This window comes from Pagrus major, chromosome 9, assembly GCF_040436345.1.
Source record: "Pagrus major chromosome 9, Pma_NU_1.0".
Taxonomy (NCBI): domain Eukaryota; kingdom Metazoa; phylum Chordata; class Actinopteri; order Spariformes; family Sparidae; genus Pagrus; species Pagrus major.
This window is the reverse complement of record NC_133223.1, coordinates 27,686,764-27,713,316: the sequence shown is the minus strand read 5'-3', so window position 1 is coordinate 27,713,316 and position 26,553 is coordinate 27,686,764. Positions and strand designations below refer to the sequence as shown.

The 26,553-nt window shown below is 41.7% G+C and overlaps 1 protein-coding gene across 3 annotated transcripts in view; it reads left to right on the top strand.

Moving 5' to 3' along the window:
* The window catches only part of hdac4 (histone deacetylase 4), a 139,193-nt gene that overhangs the window by 36,066 nt on the left and 76,574 nt on the right, over nucleotides 1–26,553 (top strand). For all 3 annotated transcript variants that reach the window (XM_073473262.1, XM_073473260.1, XM_073473261.1), the window contains exon 3: nucleotides 15,083–15,145. In XM_073473262.1, coding sequence (XP_073329363.1) covers nucleotides 15,083–15,145 — 63 coding nt within the window. The remainder of the gene's footprint in view (nucleotides 1–15,082; nucleotides 15,146–26,553) is intronic.

Here is a 26,553-nt window from a genome sequence, read left to right as displayed (position 1 = left end):
AGAGGTTTTTTTTATATAAGCATGTGGTTGAATTTCAGTTCTTTTCTCTTTTATTTGAAAAGAACCGTTGCTGGAGCTAGACAGACATGGCACATGAAGATGTCATGAAAAACACGTCACAAAATGGATTTGTTGGCTGCATGTCTGTATAAATACTTTCTACAGGAGTTGCTGGTAGAATGATGACATGATTCTCTTAATGTGTTTAAGAAGGTTGTTGCCTTCCCCGACCTTTTCATCAAAAGCAGTGAGCACCTAGTTTGACCCGTATCAGAGGAATGCTGTACCACTCAGCACTGAGCATTGACCCAGTTCCTGTTGTAAGGAGCTAAACTTGGAGCTGGATATTCTTTGTTAATGGACTTAACAGATATTGTAGATTTACAAAGAAACATGAAGCAGAAATTTGATTGAGATGCAATTTTTTTTGTGTGTGTTTTGTTAGTTTTTCAGCCTCAAACATAGTTGTTTTTGGATCTGACATCTAAAATCAAAAACTTTATTACTGAGAAGTCGAGTCTACAGGCACTGAAACCATCACAAACCTGTCAAACAATCATTTTGTCAAATGGACGCTCACAAAGCAGTCCAGTCCTGTGAGTTAACATGTCGCAGAAGTTCCCTGACTTTTAAGCACTCGGCTCTAAATATCTCAAACTTTTTAAACCTCTCAGCTCCACTGATGTGGCAATTGCCAACATACACTTAAACACTGTGCAGAATCACAGGAGAGCCAAATACTTGAACTGAGGTTACCGTGCTCATCCTTGCTTGCTTTTTAAACAAGCAAAGAAAAACCCCACCCTCCCCCTCTAAACCCTCTCCTAGCACCCAAGTCTGGGAGCTTTGCCAAAAGCAGCCTAACGCTAAACATTCACAGCGCTGGGGAAGAGAAAGCAAACTCTGGGAAGGTACAGGATTGACGTCAGAGAGAGCCACATGTAAGAAATTCCTTCCTAATTACTGGGAATGCACTGGCTTATTGTATAATAGTGTTCTGGTTCATATTCATTTTTTAAAAGGTGGGTCTTTGTTTTATAGGCCGTGCTACCTCTCAGTGTATAACTTCACATCTTTTTTTTTTCCTTCTCTTCTCTCCCTTTCAGCAGCCTTATTTCTCCTCCTCCTCTCCTTTCCTTCCTTCCTCTTCCACTCCAACGTACAAAAACTGGCTTTTGCGGTAGATAATTTAAAATAGTCGACTGACACCTACGCCCACTTCTGCAGGATTTATTTCTTGTGGTGCAGCACGGCTGATGTGTTTGGATTATTTCTGCTGACCAGCTGGTCTTGGAGCTGCACCTGTTATTCCTCCTTCCAGGAATGTACGAGCACTTCCTGACCGGTGCACATGGCTTTGTTTTCTCAACAGTTTTTTTTTTTTTTTTTTTAACTAGTCTCACCTAATTAGGGCTAGTATTTATTGTTGTGCCTTACCTTTCCCTTAAACAATATTTGTGTAACACGTATAATTAATACGTAATACCTTTTTAGCTTTTGGAACCGTTGTGCTTCTTCAATGAAATGGCACTGTGGGAGCAGCTCCTTTATTTAGTGTGAGTTATTTTCTCTTTTAGGATCGCACATAAACAGAGAAGCAATGGAATAGAATAGAAGAAATGCTTTAGCTAACTGAGAGCAGAGAAAGTTTATATCACTAACAGCTGTATGAGATTAGAGTTGTTAGGCAGCATTTTTCAAAAATAACTGGTGGTTAGATTTTATTTATGCCTGCTGGGTCATGATGAAGTAACTGCTGAAAGAACACTGTTGACACCATGTGAAGTTTATAGGATTTTTATACAGAAATACCAAAAAAATAAAAGATTAAATTACATTTTTAATGTTGAAAATCCCCTCGAGACATGATTCAAGACATACAACAATACTGTGTTTTTGAGTAATCACTTCCATATGGAATGGTTTAACTACTTAAAATTCCTAAAGGCACATCCTTCCTCCCTCTCTCTCGTCCAAAAGTGTTGTTCATTTTAAAAATTTAACTGCTGGACACAAAATGTCTCCTGCTTCACTGAAAAGTCCATTCATAATGTATGTACAAGGCTCCGGATCAAACCTGTGCAAGTTGCGTACTAGACAGTGACTCGCTTCCAAAGTAGTTGTGGTGTCACAAATCCTGCTTGCATGTACACGCATTAACTGAGATTAAGGTTCATTCCCATGTCCAATTTCTACCCCCTCTGCCCCTCTGGACAGCGTTACAAGGGGTAGTGGTTGAAATCACATCCTATGAAATGGGACAAGACCCTCATATGTCAACAGTTGTCATTGATGATGTTTATGGAAACAGACATGATGATTTCTCTTGTGTTACTGTGTTATCCTGCTGTTATTGTCATTTATCTGATGGAAATAGAAAAGCGTGGATGCTCTCAATTCATTCACAACTTCATGTTACACACTGCTTCAGTACCTGGCCACTAGTGGTGCTTTATAGGCTAACACTAGCAACTATCCTGCTCTTATCCTGCCAGTCTGCACTGATATCAGAGAAGCGGTTAAATAGTCAAATATGAGGCATCATATGTCATCAAAGAGGGGGGATGCCACATTGAAATATGTCAAAATGTGGGACTGTCATGCACAAATCAGCAATAACGATGTGAAGACGCATTTTTTTTTCCAACATTTTATAAAAATGGACCGTAACACACAGAAAGGACAGAGTTCTCATAACTCTCTGTTTGAATTGTGTCTCTGAAAAATCCTCAGTTTGGACACTTAACAAGAAACTGGACACTCAACGTGCAACACAGAGGAGAAGGGCTTATTGGTAGGGCCAACGGGTGTACCGAGATTGGGTCTTCATGTAAACACAGAAAAACGTTCCCCCTGCAGCAGATGAATGTGAAAACCGCCCTCAAGTGTCAAACTCTGCACATAAACAGTATGATACTGCACATTGAGGCTCAAACATCCAAGTAAAGACACAAGAAACAAAAGGTACTGATAGCATAGAGCGGAAATGGTTTGATTATACACCTGTGAAAAGCAACAGGATGTGCAGTACACATGCCTTTTCTAACTCTTGCCTTCCATAAAATCCTTAATCTTTAGAAAGTAGTTCAACCCTGAAAATGATGTCTCTCTACTCCTATTGTGCAACAGGAAAAGCATCTGCATGCTACGACAAATTAACTAAATGTAATTTCTAGAAGATGGATAGTGACAGAGCCAAGCTGAGCTAAAAGTGGAACAGGGTGTCTCTAAAATAAATTCTTTTGAGGGTCTTCAGAGACGCGGTGCCTTTGTGGAAGTGAAAAGAACTGAGATGAGTGTAGAGCGAGTTAATTTAGGAGAAAGGAGTGCGATGGTGAGGTGTGATGGGGTTTCACACACACAGGAAGTATTTGTGCTGAAAATGGAGACAGGAGGGGAACCCGGGGATTTGTGGAGGCTCCCATATCAACTGGAGGAATGCTTTTGAAGCTTTTTCTTCCTCCCGCTGGATGCATTTTATTAGTGAGGGACAGCTACTGATCGGACACATTCTGCTGGACGGGAAGACAGATGTTGGAAACAAAACAGAGTTGGCGGAGGAGGAGGAGAAGGAGGAGGAGAAGGAGGAGGGGGAGGCCATCAGCTGCTGAACTATAGTGATGTTTAGCAGGCGCTCCGCTTCAGCACCAGTTACAGTGATCAGTGATTTGAGAAAAATGTAGATGCTTGGCTGCTGTTTGCTGAGAGCATTTCCTACACATATATCTGTAGCCATAAACTTTGCTCTAGTGCACGGTTATATAGCAATGATTATGATGCCTCTGACTCACTTTTGTCAAGTTTGTCTTGTGTCAGGATCACAGGTAAACAGCAGTTATTGGAGAAGCGCTTTTTCTGTCCTCAGGGGGAAATATTGATTTGTACAAAATAACAGTTTCCTTATTGAAGTTGTTTTATTGCCAAAGGTGGACCGCAGTGTCAGATGGATTTGTTGGTGGACTTGTGCTGTGTCTGTGTTTTTGCTTCTACTCTTTTGCCTCAAATGGGAATTAAATATATCACTTGTAATTATCACTTCAAACTTATTTTTGCTTTATTGCTCTGTTTGGCTGCTTTCATGGACATTCCAGCGATAGTCATTTCTACCTGGCGCTCTGATCAACCCAGTAATGTACTGTATCTGTCTAGCACCAAACTTTGTCGGCCTGACACATCTGGCTGACAGCAGGGAGCGTCAGTGAGTGTCTGTGGCCCTAGTTTTTGCTTTGTATCAGGCACCCTTGGCACTAGTCAGCCCTTGTTGGTGGCTTTTCAGCCAACTGAGCATTTTGAATCAGCCCATCAGTGAGAGAAATCATTCTGATGGGTTGGTTTGCCAATCGAATCAGTGCAGGAGAAGAAAATTGGAAAAAGAAAGAAAAAGCCTACTGATCCTGTCGCTGTTGTATCCATGATCTCATGACTTCCCCAATAGCACACATACGTCTTGCAGACATTAGTGCGAGTAACGTCAGAGACATGTAGCATGGGGAGCGTTGATGGCGGCATTTGATATACGTCTAGGCATCGTCTCCCCAATTGGCAAACGCTCCCCATGCTACATCTTTCTGACATAACTTCTATTCGTCGCGCCGACTTCTGCAAGACGTATGTCTGCTATCTGGGTTGTTTGATGCTGGTTTGGTGTGTGTGGGCCTTCAGACAGACTGAAATACTCAAATACGTTTCTCACAAGTTGTTGGAGTCCAGACCTGAGATAAGGAGATAGCCATAACAGCCTGTGAGAGAAATAATAAGTCAGGACTGTGTGTCTGTCAGCTTGTTTTGTGGCACTTCAGCCCCATCGTGGCCCACAATTTGTTAGTGCAGCTTTAAATAACATGTAGGAAAGTAAAGCCCTGTTACAAATTAACTTCAAAGAAGCATGAACAGGCTGAAGCTGTTACCTTGTCGTTCCCGCTCGCTCGCTCGCTCTCTCTCTCTCTCACACACACACACACACACACACACACACACACACACACACACACACACACAGACACACACACAGACACACACACACACAAACTAATCACAGGACTCAAACTTGTGCACACACTGTGATCTTCGAAGTCGATGGCTGCAACACACACTTAACATGATTCAACATGACTGGATGTGTCGAGAATCACACCCATATTCCAGGCATCCACACACACACACACACACACACACACACACACACACACACACACACACACACACACACACACACACACACACACACACACACACACACACACAGTGAACACTGTTCTTGTGAAAACACAAAAGGTGTAATTAACTCCAGTGGTTTTCAGCCTGCTGGTGTAACTAGCCTGTTGTGGCCAGTCTCTGTTCAGCTCACTCTTCCTTAAACATGGACATGGTCATTTTTCTGGAACAAGAAAGAGTATTTTAGGAAAAAAGTGACAAGGCAACAGAATCAGATTGGAAAAGAGAAGAAGTGACAGTCTGTTGTGATTATGACAGATTGTTGAAGGGCAATCGTCACGGGCTATTTTGGCTTGATCCTCGTGGCACCACCATGGTGGCATCAGTCCTGCTTTTAACTGATGGTGTCTGCATACAGTGTTGTTGGAGGTACCGACGTTCTGGAGCAAATCTGACCTTCAAAATAAGACATTTGGTCACTTTGATTTTTCTGTGATGTGAAAAAAAAAGTTTATATATTTATATGACAATATTATGTTTATAGGATTTGCGTACATGGACACAAATTAATTCTTAATTTTTGTGTCAGGAAAAAGTGCTCAATTCGTGCCCATGTACACAAATCATCATTATTTGACAAACTGCTGTGATACTGGGTTGGATTTTCTTGGGATTTTCTGTGACTCAGAGGCTAAAATGCAGACTCTTCAGCACAGATATCCTGTGATTTCTGTTAACTTCTCATCCTTTGAGTCCTTCACTCCATCTCAATGTAAACAGAGCACAAATGCCATAAGATACGGTCTGAAGCTTTCGGTCCAGGCTCACGGTCACAACAAACACAGATGCTCTGGATGTTGAACTTTGGAAAGTTTCCTGACTTGTCTTCACAGGAACTTAACAGATTTGTCCCTCTACAAACATGAAAGTGAAGGTTTTTGATTTGCACATGTTTGTTGTCAGCTTTCATTTGTCCCAGATAAAAGGTCACATTGTTGGTGTTTACAGTGTCAAATCTGATGGAGACGGATGTGCAGATGCAGATGCACTCAGATCCCAAATAAGTGGTGTCCTCTTTACTGTGGTGGCAGAGCCTGGTGAACTCACGGTGACTGTACTTTGCCTGAGTGACGTTAATGTGTGTATTTTTTAGATTGGGTACGTGTATATCACAATATTCGTGACCTATTGTGTAACCAGTAAGTGGAATCCACCATGTGATGTCCACATGTGTAATGCTCTTACAAACAGAAGGGCCCTTCTCTCTACCCAGTGACCCCTCCACTCCTCTACAGATGTCTCTGTTCCTTTTAGTACACTTTCAGTCCTTTCAGCAGTAAAACACACACACACACACACACACACACACACACACACACACACACACACACACACACACACACACGCACACAGCACCCGTCTTAGGTATCACAGGGATCTCCTGTCTCCCAGTGGACCTTGTGTTGCCTGCCTGCTGCCAGACCACATGGCCTGTCTTTCTGGACAGTTATTGTGTGCGTGAGGCTCGCTGAGAGTGATGGATTGATGGGCGGGACCATCTGACCTAAAATCTATACCATGATTAATTGTGGCATTCAACTTGATAACAAGTGTAAAAATATATTTTTTTTAAACGTGTACACTCCCCTTCAAAAGTTTGGAGTCACCTGCCACAAAAGCTGGATCTGCTTCTCTATATTTTTAAATAGTCTTTTGTACTTTCAGGTCACAGAAAGTCCTCTTTACAAATAAATGTCATCATGTCTAAAGGGTTTGCAAAAAGTAATTGTACATGGAGGACAGAATGCTGTAATATGGTTCAACCAGACTGACAACTGAAAGGGAAGAAAGAGACAGTTAAATAACAATATAAGAAATCCCCCGTCATTGATAAAGAAAGTAGCCTTGCATCCAAATGTGTGGAAGCTGGAATAAGCAGATGTGCTGCTTTAGCAAAGCTTTAAGACTTTTTAAGAAAATAGAAGCACTGTTGGATCTGGATCACAGAATATTAGCTAAACATACTGTGGACTGACAAACCACAGTTTAAACCAATTTAATTTAATCACCAAGTAGACTGGAGAGAGTCCAAAGGAAAACGGGTTCCCAGAATATTTAGTGCTCATTTGCACCATTGTGGTTCAATGATGATCTTGGTTCACTTACGCTCTTCTACTGGAAAACAAATTAAAAATCAAAGGGTGTTTGGGGGGAAAACTGTTACAGCCAGTTTTCACCAAAGTCCAAGTCCAAAACTGCTTAAAATGTAAGTTATTCATCAGGTGTCTGAACTATATTGTTTTTATCTGTGTTAAAAAAGCCATTCTTCTGTGCTGTACTGTTAGTGTATTTGTTAGATGTCATTCTCAGTTTGATTAATATGGATTCAGACAATAAATCTATTGAAATTTGCAATAAGAGCACACATTTCTGTCCATTTTCCAGCCCCCTGATGATGATGTTGGCCTTTCTAGGAATGAGCACACACACAAACACACGTACAGTATGTCTACCACAAAGAGCTACATTGTCTGTCTTTGTTCCCTTCATGAGTCATACACAAATGTAAATGTACAACACTCAAGGCAGGCCCACAAACCCTAAAAAGGGCCCATTGGTAAAAATAAAGTCAAAGGCTGTGGTTTGTCTTGTAGGTTTAAAATGCCCCGAGGAAGTGCTGAGTAGTAGGTAAACATGGCCGCAACACCAACAAGTGGTTTTTAGCGAGGCAGTGGTGAGAAGTTATACATGGGTTTCATCCTGCACACAGGCAAATTTAACTTCTGAGCACGAGAAGGACTTCTCTATTTTATTCATTCTACAAAACAGGAGTTCAACATCTTTATGTGCCACAATATGGCCCCCTTTAACAGTTCACCCACCAAATTTTGGCTGAAGGTCATTATTGAATTATTATATTTTGACATAAACACATAACTTAATAATCTTGATACAGATGCTTTAAATAAGTTTTTTTTTTAAAGAATCATGGTTGAAAAAACTATGTAATGGTGACACTGTTTCTAATTAACTTCAAACCTATTTGGCGATTTCCGCCCTGCAAAGTCTTGTTACTTATCACCAGACATATAAACCACTGCGATACAGCTGCAGTGTGCTGTTGGAAGGATATATCCAGGGCTGCAGTTTATAGTTGTTTTCTCAATTAATTGATTAGTTGTTTGGTCTAAAAAATGTCAGTCAATGTCTCAAAAAGCTCAAGATGACATCCTCAAATGTCCTCTTTGTCCTTAACCCAAAGATATTCAGTTTACTGTCATAGTGAAGTAAAGAAACTAGAAGTTCAACTAGCCTTCAAACTTAAGACATTATGACAAGAAATTGCATTTAAAAGACTAGAAAAACAAAAGCAAGCAAATAAAAAGTTACAGATTAAAAGAAGTTATGTATCTAGCTTGTCGTAAAACCAGTAAAACAGTAACGTTTTAAGGCCTTAGAAGCAGAAGTCAGGTATATATACTGGAAGCTTGTTCCACAGGTGGGGAGCATACGAACTTAAAGCTGCCTCACCTTGCTTGGTTTTGATCCTGGGAACACTGAGTAAACCTGTACCAAAGGACCTGAGGGGTCTGGATGCTTCATAAAGCTGCAATAAATCCGAGATGTATTCCGGCCCGATACCATTTAGTGCTTTATAGACAAGTGGTGAGATTTGAAAATCTATCCTCTGACTCACAGGAAACCAGTGTCGTGGCTTTAGCTTTGATTTGTAGACCAAAGTGTCAAAGTGAGCGTTTCAGTTGTGGTGAATACAGTCTTCAGAAATCAAACCACTTGTACTTGCCACACCACTTCTCAAACAATGGTGTTATACGTGTAAAAGTGCATGAGAATCAGGATAGAATAACTTCCTGTGCTGGGAATGTCAGTGTTAAGGTAACTACATGTCCTCATGGTGAATCACGGTGTTGGCGCGCTTTCTGTGAACACTGACATTAGCTACGTAGTTGTGAAGGAAAATGGTGTTCGACCAAGGTTAACTCTTTGTGGAGAGATTTGGCAGCGGTTGTGGCAGCTTGAGTTGCTGCTATTAACAAGGCAGCAGGACATTTTACAGCCTGGCACCTACCAGTGTTGTTGGGAGGTTCAAGGGCACACAGACTGAACTCCTCTACTAGAATCGGATAATGGTAACTTGAGTGAGTCATTGAGTTTGTTATACGGTGCTAATGAACAACCATTGACATGTGAACAAATTATATCTGAAGACTAGATTAGATATCCGCCAGTTTCAGCATCCAACTTGTGAAATTACATATAATTCTGTAAAATGTAGTTAATTTTTGCTTTCAATCGCATGATGGATGTCTCATTTTGGACCAAATCTCATCATATTTCGGCTTCCCAGCAGGTTATCTCGTGGTTGAGAGTGGCGGTGACAGGTTGGCGTGGCTGGCACGCTCTCAGACTGGCTCAGAGTTTGGTTGTAGCAGAAGGGCAATTTTGGTGGAGCCTCAGCAGACAGGATGGCATAGTTGGCAAAGCGGAGGGGTGGCAGCACTCTGAGGCTGATATCGAGGGCTCAGAATACACCAGACTGAGTTGTGGTGGACTAGACAGGTTGTCGCGGCTGGCGCACTGTGGTGGTGATTGCAAGTCAGGTGGAGGTAAACAAGGTGATTTGGCACTTCACCGCCTCCAGTAGCAGGAGGGAAAGCGTGTGCTCGTGCATACATTTAACCACACTGTGTAGTGTTTGTGTTCAAGTGCATTTTATGAATGTTCACGAGTGCTCTTTGTATCTTTTCTTACATCATGGAAGGGTCCTCCTCTCTATTGTACACCGGGTGTGTATCCACTGAAGCAGGCACTCCTGCTTCCTGCTCGCCTCTGAGCCAACTTGTCCTCTTGCCAGACGTCGGTAACTTGGCACTCCGTCTCTTCCTTTTCCATGCGGTGATCACGTATGTCTGTCCACAAGGAAGTCTGTCGGCACATCTAGGCTTTTACAAATGGGATATGACACATGTAAAAAAGAGCAAATCACTTTTTCCTGCCTGGGCTCGGAGCCATTCGTGTACTTTTTCTCGGTGTTTATGTATTTTTGCCGGGCATGTCTGTATTCCTACATGTCACCGGGGAGACAGAATATGCTTAACTGTTGCTGAGGGCCATGCATATGGTACAGGTCACATAGGTCAACACATTAGACTGTCCATCAGCGTCTCCCACACTAACAGTTTCCTCTATTGTATCTGCGCTACACAGTAAAAAAACAGCCCACAGAACATTACTTACTTCCATTAAAACATTCCTACATACACTGAGATGCACAACGAGCTTTTGCTCAAAATAAGGTAAAATAAAATATCCAAAAATACATCCTGTTATGGTTTAATTTCCAACTAAAGCTCTCTGCCATTCAAGTGCCCTTCTCTCCATCTGACCAGTCTACATCAGTACAAGCAGAGCCAAAGCTTGGAGAACGAAACGAGCTGTAAGAGGTAGCGAATCTCTCTTGGACTTTATCTCTTGTTGTTGATAATAGTTGTCTCAGAGTTTGATAGAATAATCGTCCTTTCCACAATACAACAGTGACGTGGTTTGGACAGGATGGATAAGTACCTTGATCAAAGTGCTTTGAAAGCAAATGTGTGGCTGCACACACAGTAAGAGTGGGAGAGTAAAAACGGGCTGCCTTTCCATTATGGCTGGATCTGGAAGACAGTAAATCAGGAGCGAGACGGCGGAAATAAGATGAGTGGTTGGCTAGTGGATTTCATTCTCTCACCAAAATAGTTGTCCAAATGTATCTCATTGATTAACCAATTAAGAACGAACATGGCTGTAGTGCCAGTTGGTCCACTACATTGGTCCAGACTGAAATATCTTAACAACTGCCTGATGGATGGCTATTAGGTTTTGTAGACATTAATGGTTTCCAGAAAATGAATCCTAGTAACTTTAGTGATCCACTTGAATTTTCCTCTAGCACCACCACAAAGGCAAAATTTCGATTTGTCGAATACTTTATAACCAGATACCTAAATATCTAATTTCACTGTATATAGACCAGGGGGTCTTTTTTAGCAATAAAGTAATTGTAAATATTAACCTGATTGATCTATGAATTAAATGACTTGTCAAGAGCTGATTCCTTATCCAATAGTTTGTTCTTTATTTGTAGATTAATTGATTTATCTTTAAACCTATGAAATGTTGCAAAAAAATAAGGGTGAAGCATTTTCTCAGACATTAAGGTAGCTTCTTAAGATTACTTGTTATGACTGACAGTCGGTCAAAATCCAAAAATATTCCATTTACAGTGATCAGCAAATCCTCACATTTGAAACCCTGTAACAAAAGAAAAACCTGAATTGATTAACAGAAATTCTGCCAATTAGGGTGTATTGGAAGCTCTTGCAGCGTTGCTGTGAATGCTACAAGTCCACAATTTCAAACGAGCATTGGGATGATGGGGAAAAAAGGCAGACGTAAAGCAGATTATTCACAAATGACAATAACTAGAATGGCAACTACATTAAAGTGCATGCTTCATGTTCTCACATGAAAATGTCAATAAACGAGGTCTATTCTGGACCAAGACCCATCCTCCATCCAAGTCTACTGAAAATCTGTACAGTAGTTTTTGTGTAATCCTGCTGACAAACCAACCAACCAACAAACATACATGGATGAAAACCTCCTTGGCTAAAGTGTTGATATTGTATATATATATGTTAGGTTCTTAACCAAGCAACTCTAGTTGTTCACGAATAACTATTTGGCATGTATTTCCTTCCTTCTTATGCAGAAAGTATAGTGGCCTGTAGTCTATTAGTCTATGCTTATGTGCTGTTAAAAGCAGATATATTACAAACTTTATATTGTAAGACACACAGGCTATTAAGTTTAGTCCTGCTGCTAAATATAGCAAAACTAGATTTGCAAGAACACGGTGTCTTGCCTGTACAAGTGTCTCTCTCTCTCTCTCTCTCTCGCTCTCTGCATACTTGTTTGTTGTGGTTGCCATGGAGATTTCCTATCGTCACGGTGTGTTAAGGCAGAGATCACTTGGCCTATCTTCCTCCCCAGGCGTCAGAGGTCACAGTCTGCTCAGTGATGTGTGGACGACCTATAAACCTGCCTGGTTTCCATGAGACGCGTTTCCTGTACACACACAGATAAATATACACATCATGCACGTTCTTCCCTTTAGTAAACAGCAGCCTTTTCCCGTAACGCGTGAAATCTGCTTTTCCGTCCTGATCTCTTTCTGTGTCTATGAGTCTCTGTATTTGTCATGACGCAAGTCCTGGGGAGGATTTTAAGGAGGCCAAAGAGCTAAATGAATAAAAAATAGAAGTGGTCAGTATTAAGAGCAGCTGAGAGAAGATGCAAAACATTCACTTACACTTTCAGCTCTCCCTTTGTGTGTGTGTATGTGTGTGTGTGTGTGTTTGAGTGTGTGATTGCTTGGCCTGTCTCTCGCCTATCAAACTCTGGTGTCGTCTTTCTGCCATCTGCCACCGCCACCGCCACCCTACTGACATGCACACACATACACACAGGCACATGGACATGCACACACATATTGAGCGCTCTTATAATAATCTGTCCTCTCAAAACCTCTTTTTTCTTCCTGTGTCTTCAGTGAAAGTCTCAACAACATCTCCCCTCGCACCAATACGGATGTGTTTTGTTGTTTGTTTCTGTCAGGTTGTCTGGTGTAGTTTCGCGTGCGTTAGCTTCTACTTTTGTTAAAGAAACAAAGGAAGCAGGCTTTGCCGAGAATATGAAATTAAAGTATATGCATTTGGTGTGTGTTTGTGCGTGAGATATGAATATTTAATTCAGCCCCTCCCTCCATCATGTATTAATCATGGAGCAGTCTGCTTAGGCTGAAAATAGCGCCTAGCAACCCAGAAAAACAAAATCCATAGTAGTTGTGGGTATGTCATGTGCTGCTGCTCGTTCATGTGTGACACAGCACATGGTCTCCTCTCACATTTTTCTTCCCTCCACACTGATTTTTCTTTCCTCGTGTCTGTCTGTACTGCTTCAGGACTCATTTCTGATGTTTGCAGGAGAGACACTCGCAGTCATGCTCACTCTTTTGAGTTTTTGTGAGTGTGAAATGTGTCGCTGTCTGTGAAAGAGTTGTTTATCTGTTTTAGAAGTAGACCATATTTGCTTGTCTCGCACACATTCTTAGCTGAACTCTCAGCTGAAGCCTGCTGTTTCTGCGCTGACACCCACTGAGGATAGGGAAAGTTTGAAAATGTGAGTGTTAGAAAATGTAAGAAAGTTTTTATTTCCTGAAAGTGGCGATAATTGCAGGATTACCGACCTCACCATCCGTACCAGCTGCCAATCTTGCTGTAAGGATAAAGGATAAGGATAAATGTAGGCTGGGCGATGACATAATGTCAGCCTCGCTGTTTGCAGGTAGGAGCAAAGAATTGGCTACAAGTTTGTGCAAAATAGCTTGAATTCAAGATCATATGGCATCGATAATGGTGGTTCATGAAACCTGAGCAAAAGACCGTCTGCTGCCTGCAGTGTCACCTTAGGGCCCGTGCCCACATAGCATTTCTTTTCAGGCAGAAAAGTGCTGGCTGTTCTGCTGGAGTGCTGAGATAAAGTGTTTAAGCACTGAGGGGAAAAACGCTGCAAGTGCGTCTTGTCTCTGTGATAACCGTCACTGTATGATCGACACCGCCATCTGCGGTTTGCTATCCATTTGTTTTTTTATTTGACATCGAGACATCAGAGCGAGGAGGATGTCGGTTCACAACATGATCCGTAGGAGACAAAAATATGGTGAATGTTATCGCCAAGGCCAGGGAAAAGAAAGAAGAAAAGTTGAGAGATTTTCAACTCGAAGGCGGAGCGCTTGAAAGAAAGACGCTGGGCACCACGCCTTCTCTCTGGGCAGCTGCCTGCTACTGCAGACGCTCCTCATTAGCAACAATTGGAAAAAAAAAGATGCTGCCGCTCAGAAAAAAAATGCTACGTGGACACGGGCCCTTAAAGCCAATATTACTACATGATGTAGTGTTTCTTCTAGTAACATTTTAGAGTAGCGCACTGCCACGCCATGCAAAAATCTTTGCCCCCATGGCAAAAAAAGAAAAAAAAATAATCATAAAAGAAAACATAACATTCTCACTAACCATATAAAATTAGTTGACTTTGTCAACCTAAGGAAAAAGGCGAGGTAAACAGAGCAGTTATTTAGTTAGGATGGGCCAACTACACATCTCTGTCACCAAGATGAATTGAGTGACGTGTACTTGTATTATGTGGTCACATGACTCCTTTTGGCTCGATTTATATTTCTCCTGTAATAATGCATAATATGCTTCTCAGTAATTATAACTATATAGGCTACATAATGTGCTTCTATCTGAAGTTTGACATTGGATACTATTCGTTTACAGTAAATCGGCGATCAAGATAAGAAATGCATAGCTGGCCAGCTGCTTTTGACCTTCAGTCACTTCTGTTTTTTCTACATTTTTTCCCTCAGATTTCACCAAATTATGGGAATTTTATAATCCTTTCCTAAATTCATTAACATCCTAATACTCTCACTACTGAGGGACTAGCAAGGATGGATTAAATTAATCCAATACTGCATTGTCAAAACATAATTGAGAATTTTTTCGTGATGTATCTCAAAAAGCCACTTTTCAAGCTTTAAGTTATTATAAACTTAATGCCTCTGGTTGGATTCGTTGGGGGAGCTGGCTCGCAATGTGTCTCCCTCTCCCTCTCTGTCTCAGACTTTGTTTAAATGTCTTCTACACATCTGCTTGTCACTTTCTACTGTGTTGTCCACTCCCCCTCGTTCTCCTCGTCTCTCCGTGTCCCTGTCCATTACATCTCCTTCTTAGGGGCTGTAAACTGAATCTATTCATCTGTTGAACACCACATTTAAGATGCCTTTTCTCTTCTCCGACAGGTGGCTTGACCAGCAACGAGCAACCTCTGGAACTACTTAAACCAGCTACACTCAACCATTTCGGTAGGAAATATATCTGTGTGTGTGTGTCTCGGTGTTTTTGGACTCACAGATTTATGGACTGATGGCTCTGTGGTTTTCAGTCTCAATCTCTGTGATATTAATGTGATCTCTGTGAAGCAAAGTGCAAAAACCACCAGAAAATAAGTTGCCAAAATACATTTTGCGGATCGCTGCCCCATCATTTGAGTAAAATATTGTCGACATGTTTTCCATCTGGTAAATACACCAGTACTAACTCTGGTGCTTCCCTATGCTGAGCCGGGTGATTGATGCAGTCACGTCTTTGGGTTTACTCATGTGCAACTCACCACTTGTCATTACAGAACATCAATGCTCAATTGGAGATTTGGTGATATCTCGGTGGCCTTAGCTGGCTGATGTACGGCTCAAGAACACACTCTGTCAGTGGCTGTTTATGAGGAAACTTGTCATTAACTCCCGAGCATGTAATCATTTCCACCGGCTGACGTCGCGCATTGTTTTTAGCACATGGCGATGTATTATTCAGTGGTCGACTCCTTTTAGAATCCGCTCTGCACATGCCAGCGCGCACGTGCGTGTACGTGAAACGAGACATTTTGCTGGAACTTCGCACTCTTGTTGACAGGAACGTGGGATGATCGCGCCACATCAGCATGTCATCAACCCACAAGCGGTATGTTTGTCCCATGTGGCGGCAGGAAACGCTGATGCAGCAGTGATGTCACCGATATGGTTGCCAAGATCTGGAGCCTTAGCCTGTTAATAGCATGTTTCCTTGCTTTGCAGCAGTGACATGAGAAACTGCTTGAACACACAGACAAGTTAGACACATGTACACAGTCTTTACTTTATTCTATGCCTGTGTGGTTGGTTGTGAGGTTTAACTTTTTGAGGTCAGCTTTTTGGAAACGTAGAAATAAATATTGTTTTTAGACAGACAGTTGAACATTTTCTTGAAATTGCATTTTACTGCCTGCATTTACTGTAGGAAATGCATACACACTTATGACCAAAGTATTAGCATCAAAACATACTTGCAGTACAAATTTAAAACTACTCATTATACAGACTGGCACATGCCGTTGAGTAGACCCTTGTCAGATGCACGTCGTCTAAATGAAGGAATCGTTAGCTGTAAATGCATGTCCACACACACCATTCACACAAACAAACAAGAGACTACACCATCAGCACTTATCCTCCCATCTCAATCAATCGTCCTCACTTAAAACTGAACTGGCATTTCACAAACAGCTTTACTAATCGCTTTAGTTAAAATGTATTCAGAGACTGAATAAAAAGCAGGACTTGTTATTTTGTTAATGTTTGTAACTGTGGCTTTTGAATGGGTGACACAGAGATATATGCATATTTTTTTCCTGATTCTCAACTTACATAAATAGCATTTAAAAAGTGATAACAGTCTTAAAAAGAAACGGTGCTCGCCTGTTGTTATTTAAATGTCATATATTCTATCTAATAATCCCAGTGCTAAATGGTAGGCTGAAGGCATCACACAGTTTTTCAAACACTTTTAAATGCTGAGAAACAGCTCAATCAAATTAGACTTGTAAAATTGAGAGTTTGGTACGGCCCTAATAATAACTAAAATTTTTAAATGCCTGCCAAAAAAAGGACAACAGCATTTTATTGGAATAAGCACAGTACAATGCTCTATTAACACATTCATGAGATGTGTTAGAATTAATTAACTGGGTGCCAAGTGCAACAGTAACACTTCCTGTTTCTGTGTGTGTGTGTGTGTGTGTGTGTGTGTGTGTGTGTGTGTGTGTTTGTGTTTGTGTGTCTGTCCTATGATGTGAAGTCCATTTCAACACAGTTACCAATGAAACTGCAGCAGCTGCAGCCGGCTGCTGGTAAACCTGAAAGTTACCAGCCTCTGTGTGTCTTGTCGACGCTTTTCTTTTTTGTTTATAGATACGTTTTGGGATCACAAGCAGAATGAGCGTCAATCAGAGTGAACGAATCGTTTGACAGTTTGAAAAACGAGGAAGAGCGAGGTGGAGGAGGATGATGATGGAGACAGATTTGAGTGCATATTAAATAGGATGACTAAATCGTGCACAGGAGGGAGGCACTGTAAGAGGAGCAGAAGTCAGCACCTTTAGGAGTCACTTCCACGCGGGGAATGTGGGTTTGAGCATCTGTTTGTCTCCGCGAATGCACATGTGACTTCAGGAGACGGAGCAAAAAGTTAAAGACTTGTAAAACATGTACCGGTGGGTTGTGTGTGTATAAGTATATGTGTGTGTGTTTTGCATGGCAAGTCTGTGCGTCCATCCCACCGCAGAGCCTAAACTAAGCTCTTTTCTCCCCAAGCCAAAACAGCTTTCTCCCACTCTGCACAAATTAGCAGCAGCCCACGCTCCACTAACACATAACTGTCAGAGCACAGACACTGCAGGGAGTGAGGAGGAGTGAGGGGAAGGTGAGAGAAGTGATGAGGAAGGAGGGGAGGTGGGGGGGGAGACAAATTGGGAGAAAAGGATGGGAAAATAGAGAAGAAGGAAAACGTAGACCAGAAGTGTTGTTGTAGCTCACAGAAGGGCTTCGTTTCATCGGTGCACTGTTAGTAATCGTCAAGAAAACATGACAGTTGTTTCTTTTAATTTTTGTTAGCTCTCGCAATTTGCGCACATGTCCATTTTTCTGTCCGAACAGAGCCGATATTGAGCTCGGCAGAATGTGAGGCGGGCGAGCAAGTTGATGAGAGAAGGATGGAGAGCTGTTCGCACAGGAAGTGGCAGACCTGTTGGCCAGCCTGACTGAACAGCCAATCTCTATTTAGAGTTGTCAATTATCTGTGTGCACTTAAGAACCTGAGAGAGAGAGAGAGAGAGAGCGAGGAAGACTGAGAGGAAGGTAAGATAAAGGCGATGAATGGAGGGTGGGTGTGGGGTAGATGGAGACCGTAAAAAAAAAAGAGATGGAAAGAGAGAGAGAGTTGGGAGGAGAACAGCAATTTTGAGGAGAAGAGGGCCTGGATAAGTAGAAAAGGGGGGATGAGGAAAAGCACATTATGCAAATATCGGCAGGCTCATTAGCATTTCAAAACTCTGGAAAGGAAATCATGAAAAGTGGAGAGAAGCATATTTTTGGACGACGCCAAATTCATTCTCACTCTCTGGATCTCAAACTTTTCCTCTCTCTCTCGCGCTCGCCCGTACACTCGTTGCCACCCCTCTCTCATGCTTTTGCACTTAACGCCAGTCTCCTCTCTTATTTCCTAGTATGTGATTTCTGTGTCTGTGCTCACTCGGCCTCTGATTTTATGTGTATAATAGGCATCTCGAGCTGGTCTACACACTCGGGTTCAGGGTAGGATTCCTTCTTGCCTTGTGAACAGCTTGAATTTTTGGTTGCTGGAAACATTCCTCCATGTTGACATGCTACAGTAGCATCACCTGATCATCTGGTCATAGTTTTTTCGCTGCACATTAATGGCTGAGTCTTCCCTTCCACTGCATCCCAAATGATTGACATCTGGTAACTGGGAAGACAATTGGTGGACACTTAACTAATTGACTAATCGTTTTGGAGCTACTTTGATGTTGAAATGTGGTTTGTGACATGATGCTCGTTTCCACCAAGCAGTCTGGTTTAGTTCAGTTCAGCCGGTTACACATCGGAATGGTTGTTTTTGAGTTTCCATTATCAAAAGTTGACGGTGTCAAAGATCCTGTTTCTTCACTGTTTCTTCTTTACCCTTCTGTTGAGGTACCGAGCACACTGATCCAATGAAAAATCAGTGTCGTCTCATTGTCTGCACTCTGATGTAGGATTTCCCAAACTACTGTTTTATTCAGTAGTCTTTTGTCTTGCTGCCTGCAGCCTTCTGTCGAGTTAGGTTTGTTGTCTTGTTGTAATAAACAACAACATGTGTGTACTGTGTGTATTGAGTGTTTGGTTGAGCAAGAGAGAATGCGAGCAGAGCCCGAGAAAAAAGGTTACCAGGAGTTAAAATATTCTGAAATCGATAAACTGGCCGATATACACACACTTTTTCACAAGATCTCTCAAATATGGTTATCAAACACCTGTGACAAAGATATAATGAGGGGGGGATGTGTTTTACTGTTAGAGATGACTGAAGCAGTAAACTTCTCCGGGAATTTAATTATTATAAATGACCCCAAGCATCTTTTTCTGCATCACAATCTCTTCAAAAAGTTTCCACATCAGTGCATATCAGAACACATATATCCCAATACCAATATATCTGTGATAGGCCAATATCTGCCAATAATATAGGCCAACTGTTATATTGGTTGGGCTCAAATACGTTGTCATTCAAGCCTGAAGCCCAGCCATATCAACCCTACATACCCACCTACCTTGACGGTTCTGTCCCTGTGCTCTCCTACATACCACTGTTGTAACGTGTGTTGGGTTACTGTTGCCTTTTCAGCCAGCTGGAACCAGTCATCAGCATTTTGTCCTACAGAACTGCTGTTTACTGTAAGTTTTAGAGACTAACAAGAGTGAAAATCTTTGAAGATCAGTTGTTTCCAAGACACTCAAACCACCCTATGGAGCTTCCAAAAATGATTGTTTTCCTTATAAAAAGAAAAATTCTCATTTCCAGTTTCTCAGAGCCCAAAGCGACATCAGATTCTTTTGCTCAACCAACAAAATAAACAAATTCTTACCTTTTAAAGAAGCTTGAATCAGGAAATGTTTCATATTTTTTCCTTGAAGAACGACTGAAACCATTTATTGATCATCAAAATACTTGGCAGTCAATTTTTGACCAATTGTTGCAGCTCTACCGACAATCATTTAGTTGTCAAAGCCACTTTTATTACTCCCATTTCAGTGTTTGGTCTGAAGAAAAACACACTGATATCATGATTATGAAATATTCATTTTGTAATTATTATGAAAGTGATTAACAGTCAACACCCTCTGCATCAAAGCTGTGATGACACTAATCTGATTTTATAACTTGTATTTCTTTGCTTTGAATCTCCCTTTATTTACAGTTTTTTCTTTTTCATTTAACAATAAAAGATGTTATACATGAAGACAGGAGATGGAAAAGCAGTTGAAAGGGGACTTGATTAGTGTTGAGCAGAGAGAGATCGAGGGTGAGGTGTGTTCCAGAGGACAGGCTGTCTGAGGTCACCATGACCGCGCGAAGACACTTGTCTGCCGGCCAGACCCCTGCTGCCTCCCTCCCCACTCATTGGGTTTTGCAGTCGCGTGTGTTTGTGTGTGTGACTGAATGCTTGACCTAATCCTGACATTGTAAATATGCTATTTGCTTTTGTTCTGTGAATCTGAAAGACCATGCCCTACGCAACGATTTTGGGAGTTTGGCAGGCAGATTTTGAACTGCCCCAACCTCAATTTCACCGCCTTGTCATCTGCGTATTTCTTTCTTTTCTGTGTGGTCTCTCGCCCCTGCTGTTTTCTGCCTGTCGATTCTCAAAATCTCATGGGTAAGAGAGACTTGCCCCAGGAAAAGTAGTATATATGGTGAGTCAAAACATTAAGTTCAATTAACATGCTTTTTGCCAATAAATAATTTCACTTATTAATCATTTATTAAGCTTAAAAGCTGCAAGAAATGTTCCTATTCCAACAAAGGTAAAGTATAGAGCAATGAAGCACAAAGGATTTACCCTTTGAACACTGCAATAGAAATGGTCCGCCCATGCCTACATTGGTATCTTCAAATGATTCTTATTCCTAAAATCTGTACAACCTATAAGCCAAAAGGTTATGTAAGTCAATAGACAATAATATTGGCAAAAGTATTGAAATTGTGTCAAAAAAGTAAAAATCTGACATTTTTTAATCAAATTTAGCCAAATAATCACTCAAACATATCGATCCAAAGCAATGAAATATGTAGAAACATAAACAAAATATTTCTTAAAACACCATAAGTTAAATAAACTATGTACATCTCTTTTGTATTTGAGAAATGTTTTTTTGATGGTACCTACATTACTATTTTTGCTAATTGTGGTGGTATTTCCGAGATTATGAAACAAAAAGATGGCTCTTACGCTGCAGGGCTCCATTATCCAGATTATTTAATGCACCAAAGTAGTGATGTTCTGATGAAGAGCAGGTTTGTGTTGAACATCACTACTTTAGTGTATTAAATCATTTGGATATTGGAGCCCTGCAGTTTAAGAGCTGTCTTTTGTTTTTTGTTGTTTTGTGAACTCTCTCTCAGATTTCATGAGGGAGCAGTTGTCTGATGTCACACAAAAATGGCAGCATCCATGGGGAGGGGGTAGGGTGTATTTGTACTGCACAGTATTACAGTATTTGTATTAGGTGAGTGAATCAAATATGTAGGCATGAAAGTGCCGTTAATGAGGCTGCACTGCTGAGGGTTCACTCGAGTGAACACTTGCCAAACATCGTTTTGTTACGGTCAGCAAAGTTTTTGTTGACTATAGGCGTCGTGTACCTGGAACACCTGGAGGACGGAAGTTGGATATTTCAACTCAGGAATAAGGAACAGGATCATGTGAATGCCGCTCTTCAACAGCCAGTTAGGCGTCACCCGAGGAGGTTCTGTTTTCCAACACAATCTCCAAATGAAGTTATTTACAAGGTTCCAGTCTTTTGAATGGTGAAGACTTCATTCTAATAGAGGAGTTGTGAATTTAAGTCTTACAACCCAACAGTGACAGACACAGTCAGCACCTGCTTGACTAGCCACTTTTTCTAATGGAAGACAACCTGTTTTGTATACACATGCTCACCAGGGAGCCCACACGGCCCTCAGGCCCTGGTGCCAGTTCCCCAGATGGGCCCCGAAAGCCCCCTACCACCCCCACGCACCCCCTGACCTGGCATGGTTTCCCTCTGCCTGGTGCCAGTTTGGTGTAGGCAGGAGTCGGTGGGCAGCTGCTTCTTTTCTGCTCAGCACCATCAGGCATGCGCGCACACACACACACACACACACACACACACACACACACACACATACACACTAACAACCATGTCAAACTCAGTGCCCAGGGGATGTTCCCAAATGCTTCTCTTGAACTGCTGATGAACTGAAATATAATCTCCTGTACTTTTCTTCACAACATCTTCCTGAATCCGTCTTTTTTACTTTCACTTGCACCAAACAGTTGACAGAATACCTCCATTTAGAATAAAAATGGTCCACAGCATGTACAATGTGCTGAAGCAGTAGGTTTGTAGGCAGCCTGCTGAAGTAAACCTAAAGCTGTCAGGGAGCAGAGGTGAAATCAGATTTGATCCCGAGAGAAAGATTGGAGTTATAAAGGGAATACAAGACAGTGTACCAGTGCCTAATGATATCTACAGACATAGCCTGAGGTTGTGGCCTTCATGTCAACCCCGCTAAAAAGAGACACACACACACACTCACATGCACGCTCTTCACGTTGGAGTCTAAGACTGTGGTAGAGTGCTCAGAGCCAGACTTGTTTTTGTCTTCCAGCAGAACAGGCAATGCTTTAACCTACTTTGTCTGCATCAGTGCCATTATCCTGACAGCTATAGCAGGTTGGACTATGTGTGTGTGACACAGAGGTTGTGTTTATGTGGATGTAGTAGAGGGAAAATAAAGATTTTACCATGTCATGAATTTTACATTTGGTCTGGTGTGTTTTGCCGTGTTGGCTGGCTGGCTCGGCTTTCGAGGACCTAGACGTCTGGAGACTTTTGGAGAGTTGTGTTTGATGATTTGTTTTAAATTGTCGAATTTTTACTCTCAAAGAGCCCAAAAGGACAGACAGCTAAAGAACCAAGACAAAGACAGTGTAGTAATCAGTGGATGGATTAAAACTTGAGCACTTTGTTACAAACAAATAGGTCCAGTTTTTGTTGATCTCCCTATACACCAGAAATATGACAGTTAGGGCTACTTAATCGTCTCGATTGGAAATAGGTGGGGCTCAAAGCTTGTTTATGTACCAAACACTCACTTGCACACTTGTATGCTATCCAAATAATAAGATAATTGAGTTTAAATGAATATATTTGTGCTATCCAATCCTATCTCCTCAATTCTTGGCTGATGAACTGGGCTCACTGTATTTTTCATATTTACTGCAGATGAAAACGGCTAACATGGTTACTCAAATTTGTTGTATTACCAACATATTTATTTGTTGTGAGGCGAGCGTCTTGTCCAGTTTCCCAGCAAGTTTATAAAATCCGAATGTGGCGAGATGGCTGCTTTCAAAATACTGGGTACACTTGTTCTCATTCACTGCCTCCCTCCACTACATCTTCCAAAAATATAAAAGTGTCATCAGCCTAATATTCGCCCATAATTCAATGCAAGAAAACGATGTTGCGGCGTAACTTTAGAACTTTATTGTCCAGCCGAGGCTGAAAAATCAACAATAAATCAATAAATACATTTGCAGGCTACAATTTTGTGAAAGCTCCTGATTATGTTCTGTCATTACATCGATGCAGAATCTTCCAAGTCCGATTTGTCATGCATTTTAGAATTGGGACATTTGGAGCAGTTTATACTCTAAAGGAGCAGAGCAGAGTTGTATAAAAACTGGATTGTGCAACACAACAAATATCATCACCAGACAACTCACATACGTCTCGCAGATGTTGGCCTGATGATGCATGTGTTCCACATCTTGCCAACATCTTACCAATTAGCAAATGCTCCCCATACTGTGTCTTTTCCATGTAGCTGGGGCCAACGTCTGCAAGACGTATGTCTGCTATTGCAGGATTTCTCCAATTTAGACTACCAGGGTCTCAGGCAGGGCCTTTCTGTGCAGAGTTTGTATGTCTGCGTGGGTTCTTCCCACAATCCAAGACAAAAGTTTGGTTAATCGGTTACTCTTAATTGTCCGTAGGTGTGAATGTGAGCGTGAATCTTTGTTTGTCCCTATATGTCAGCCCTGTGATGAACTGTCGACTTATCCAGGGTGTATCCCGTCGTCGCTGGGATCGGCTCCAGCACCCCCGCGACCCTGAAAAGCATAAGCGGTTTGAGATAATGGATAGATGGATGGGCCTCAGTTCCTTCATAGGTCGCTACTGTCCAGATGCTTTGCAATAGGTCTGCACATCAAAGTTCACCTAGGTTGAAATCTGAAAAGACCAAATATCCATGTCCATTTGCCATGAGGTGATGAAGAATAACCATCCACTGCAAGTGCTGAAATGCAACCAGCCCAGCAGTTTTCAGTTTGCTTGATTTTTACTTGTTGATGTGGTTTCTGTTACCTTCCCCTTCGGCATTTTAAGATGCATATCTCACTATCTTGGTATCTTCTGTGGCACACCGACAGGTGATCGAATAAGCAGGCACATATAAAGCTAGATATCCTGAGATAGTAAAATCTGTGAATTTACAGTGTGCCTGTGTAGATGTGAAGACGGACAGAATAATATTATGCGCAATTGACTCTGGCCATGCTTTGCCCTTTCACTTCCTCTTAAACTCGCTTGTTAATGCAGAGGTGTGTTGTGTAAAGGCTTTTAAAAGCCCTAGCTGGACCGTATGAGTCCAGAGGAGTTCTCTGGAAGCTATCTATTATGGATGACCACTCCAGGGTTCAGACCTTTGCTTTGCGCTCGCAAGGGGTTTGCTAGCTTCTGGCCAGCAACACCACCATGACCAGAGGCGGGCCTTCCACTTGTCCGGGAAGGGGAGTTCATTACAGCCAATCCCACAGCCTAATGGCTACAGCGTGGTGGTCAGTGATAGACTGTAGTTTACCACAAACTCATTTAAGAGAAGAAATAGACCTTGGTTTGCTGTGTGCAATCAAGTTTTGTAAGTGGAAGAACTTGCTGAAAGTCATTGTGAATAGACTCGGGCTTTTATACAACTGGAGAGATGAGTTCAAGAATAGACTGTCTCCTCTTCAGTTAAACACAATAAACAAGCCTCCACAAGTAGATACGTCATCAAGCACAGACTATTGTTTAAAAACTGGAGAAAAGCCAAGATCCGTTACATAAATGATTATCACCAGATCCACATCAGGATAAAGTAGATTTTCTGTTTTAGTCTGGCTGTTTTTTTCACACAGTATGAGTCCTGGAGCTTTTTCTGTCATGGCGTATACCTGAACCCATCTGTCTTTTTGATGCACTCCATTTATATCTGTATCTGTCTTTACCGTCTGTACTACCTCTATGTCTGTTTACATCCCAACGAAATATTGATGAGGTCCATTTTAGGCAGGTTGCTATAATCTGCACTGCACATTACGAGTTTGTGGGGGTTAGCATTAGTGCACAGGGCCATCCCTGTGACCCATGTGATTTAAAGTGCACAGGGATCAGTGTGGTGAGCTGACATCTCTCATAAGTTCAGTTTAGCATCGCCGACAGCTAATGGCTCTCTGTCTGCTGCGAACTCGGCACAGACTGGGAAGGCATTACCATTGAGACGGAAGGAGAGGGCGTAAAATATGAATGAACGGAGCTCCCCGCTGCAGCCAAGAGCTCAAAACATCTCTTTGTCTTTTCTCGTCTGGGTTTTTAAGAAGCTGTTTTTGAAGCCTTTGAAGGTCTGTCTTCAGAGCAGTTAGGAGCTGATCGCTGTTATTAGTGTTATTGTAGAGCTTGTTAACTCTACCTGATAAAAAATTGATCTGAGGATTGTGTGAACTCTTGTTGTTAGTTTATACAGCAGAGCCGAGCACTAAATTTGCTTATCAGAACTATTATAGAAGGATAGAACATAGTACAGATATAAACTCAGGCAGTCCTGAGTCTTCCGGTTTCCCTTTTTTAATGATGATTACATACTACCACCACCTTGTAATATGGAGAATTACTACCTCTAATGCAGGTGCAGAACGTACGAGCTAGTTGGCCGTCAGATTTTGTCTTTGCGATGTGTTCAAGTGTAACTTTTTGACCTAGACAAAAGCAACACGAGGCAACCAGCGTCAGCTTTTGTTGTCGGTTCGGTGAGTCTGAGATGAGTGGGTAAACTTCTTGTGTTTTCCCCTTAGTTCAGTTTGTTTTCACTAAAAGCCTGTCTGAGCCTGTGTCTGAGGTGGAACAGAGAAAGTAAACACTGGAAGAAATGAAGATGGTAATTTCTGCCCAAATATAAAGAAAACAATGTACTTTGTCGCTCGTCCAATTCAGACCTCGATTCATTCCTCTTCCTCCAAAGGGTCTCTGTGTCATCTGGGTCTGCAACCCCTGTAGATCTGCCCAAATTAATTGTGCCACGGGGTAAAACTAAGCAAAGCTGGCTTTAACTGGCCTAAACAATGCCCGTTTGAAAACACCCAGAGCAACATAACTTAACAATGTTTGTTTGTGCATTAGCTTTGCCTGTTTGTGTAAGACATGAGAAGAAATGCCTTCTCAGGAGGAGTCGCTGCTCATAAATAAGGATTATAAACATGTTTTTATAGCCATATTTATACCATGACACAAAACACACATATGCCGGTTGATTCTCT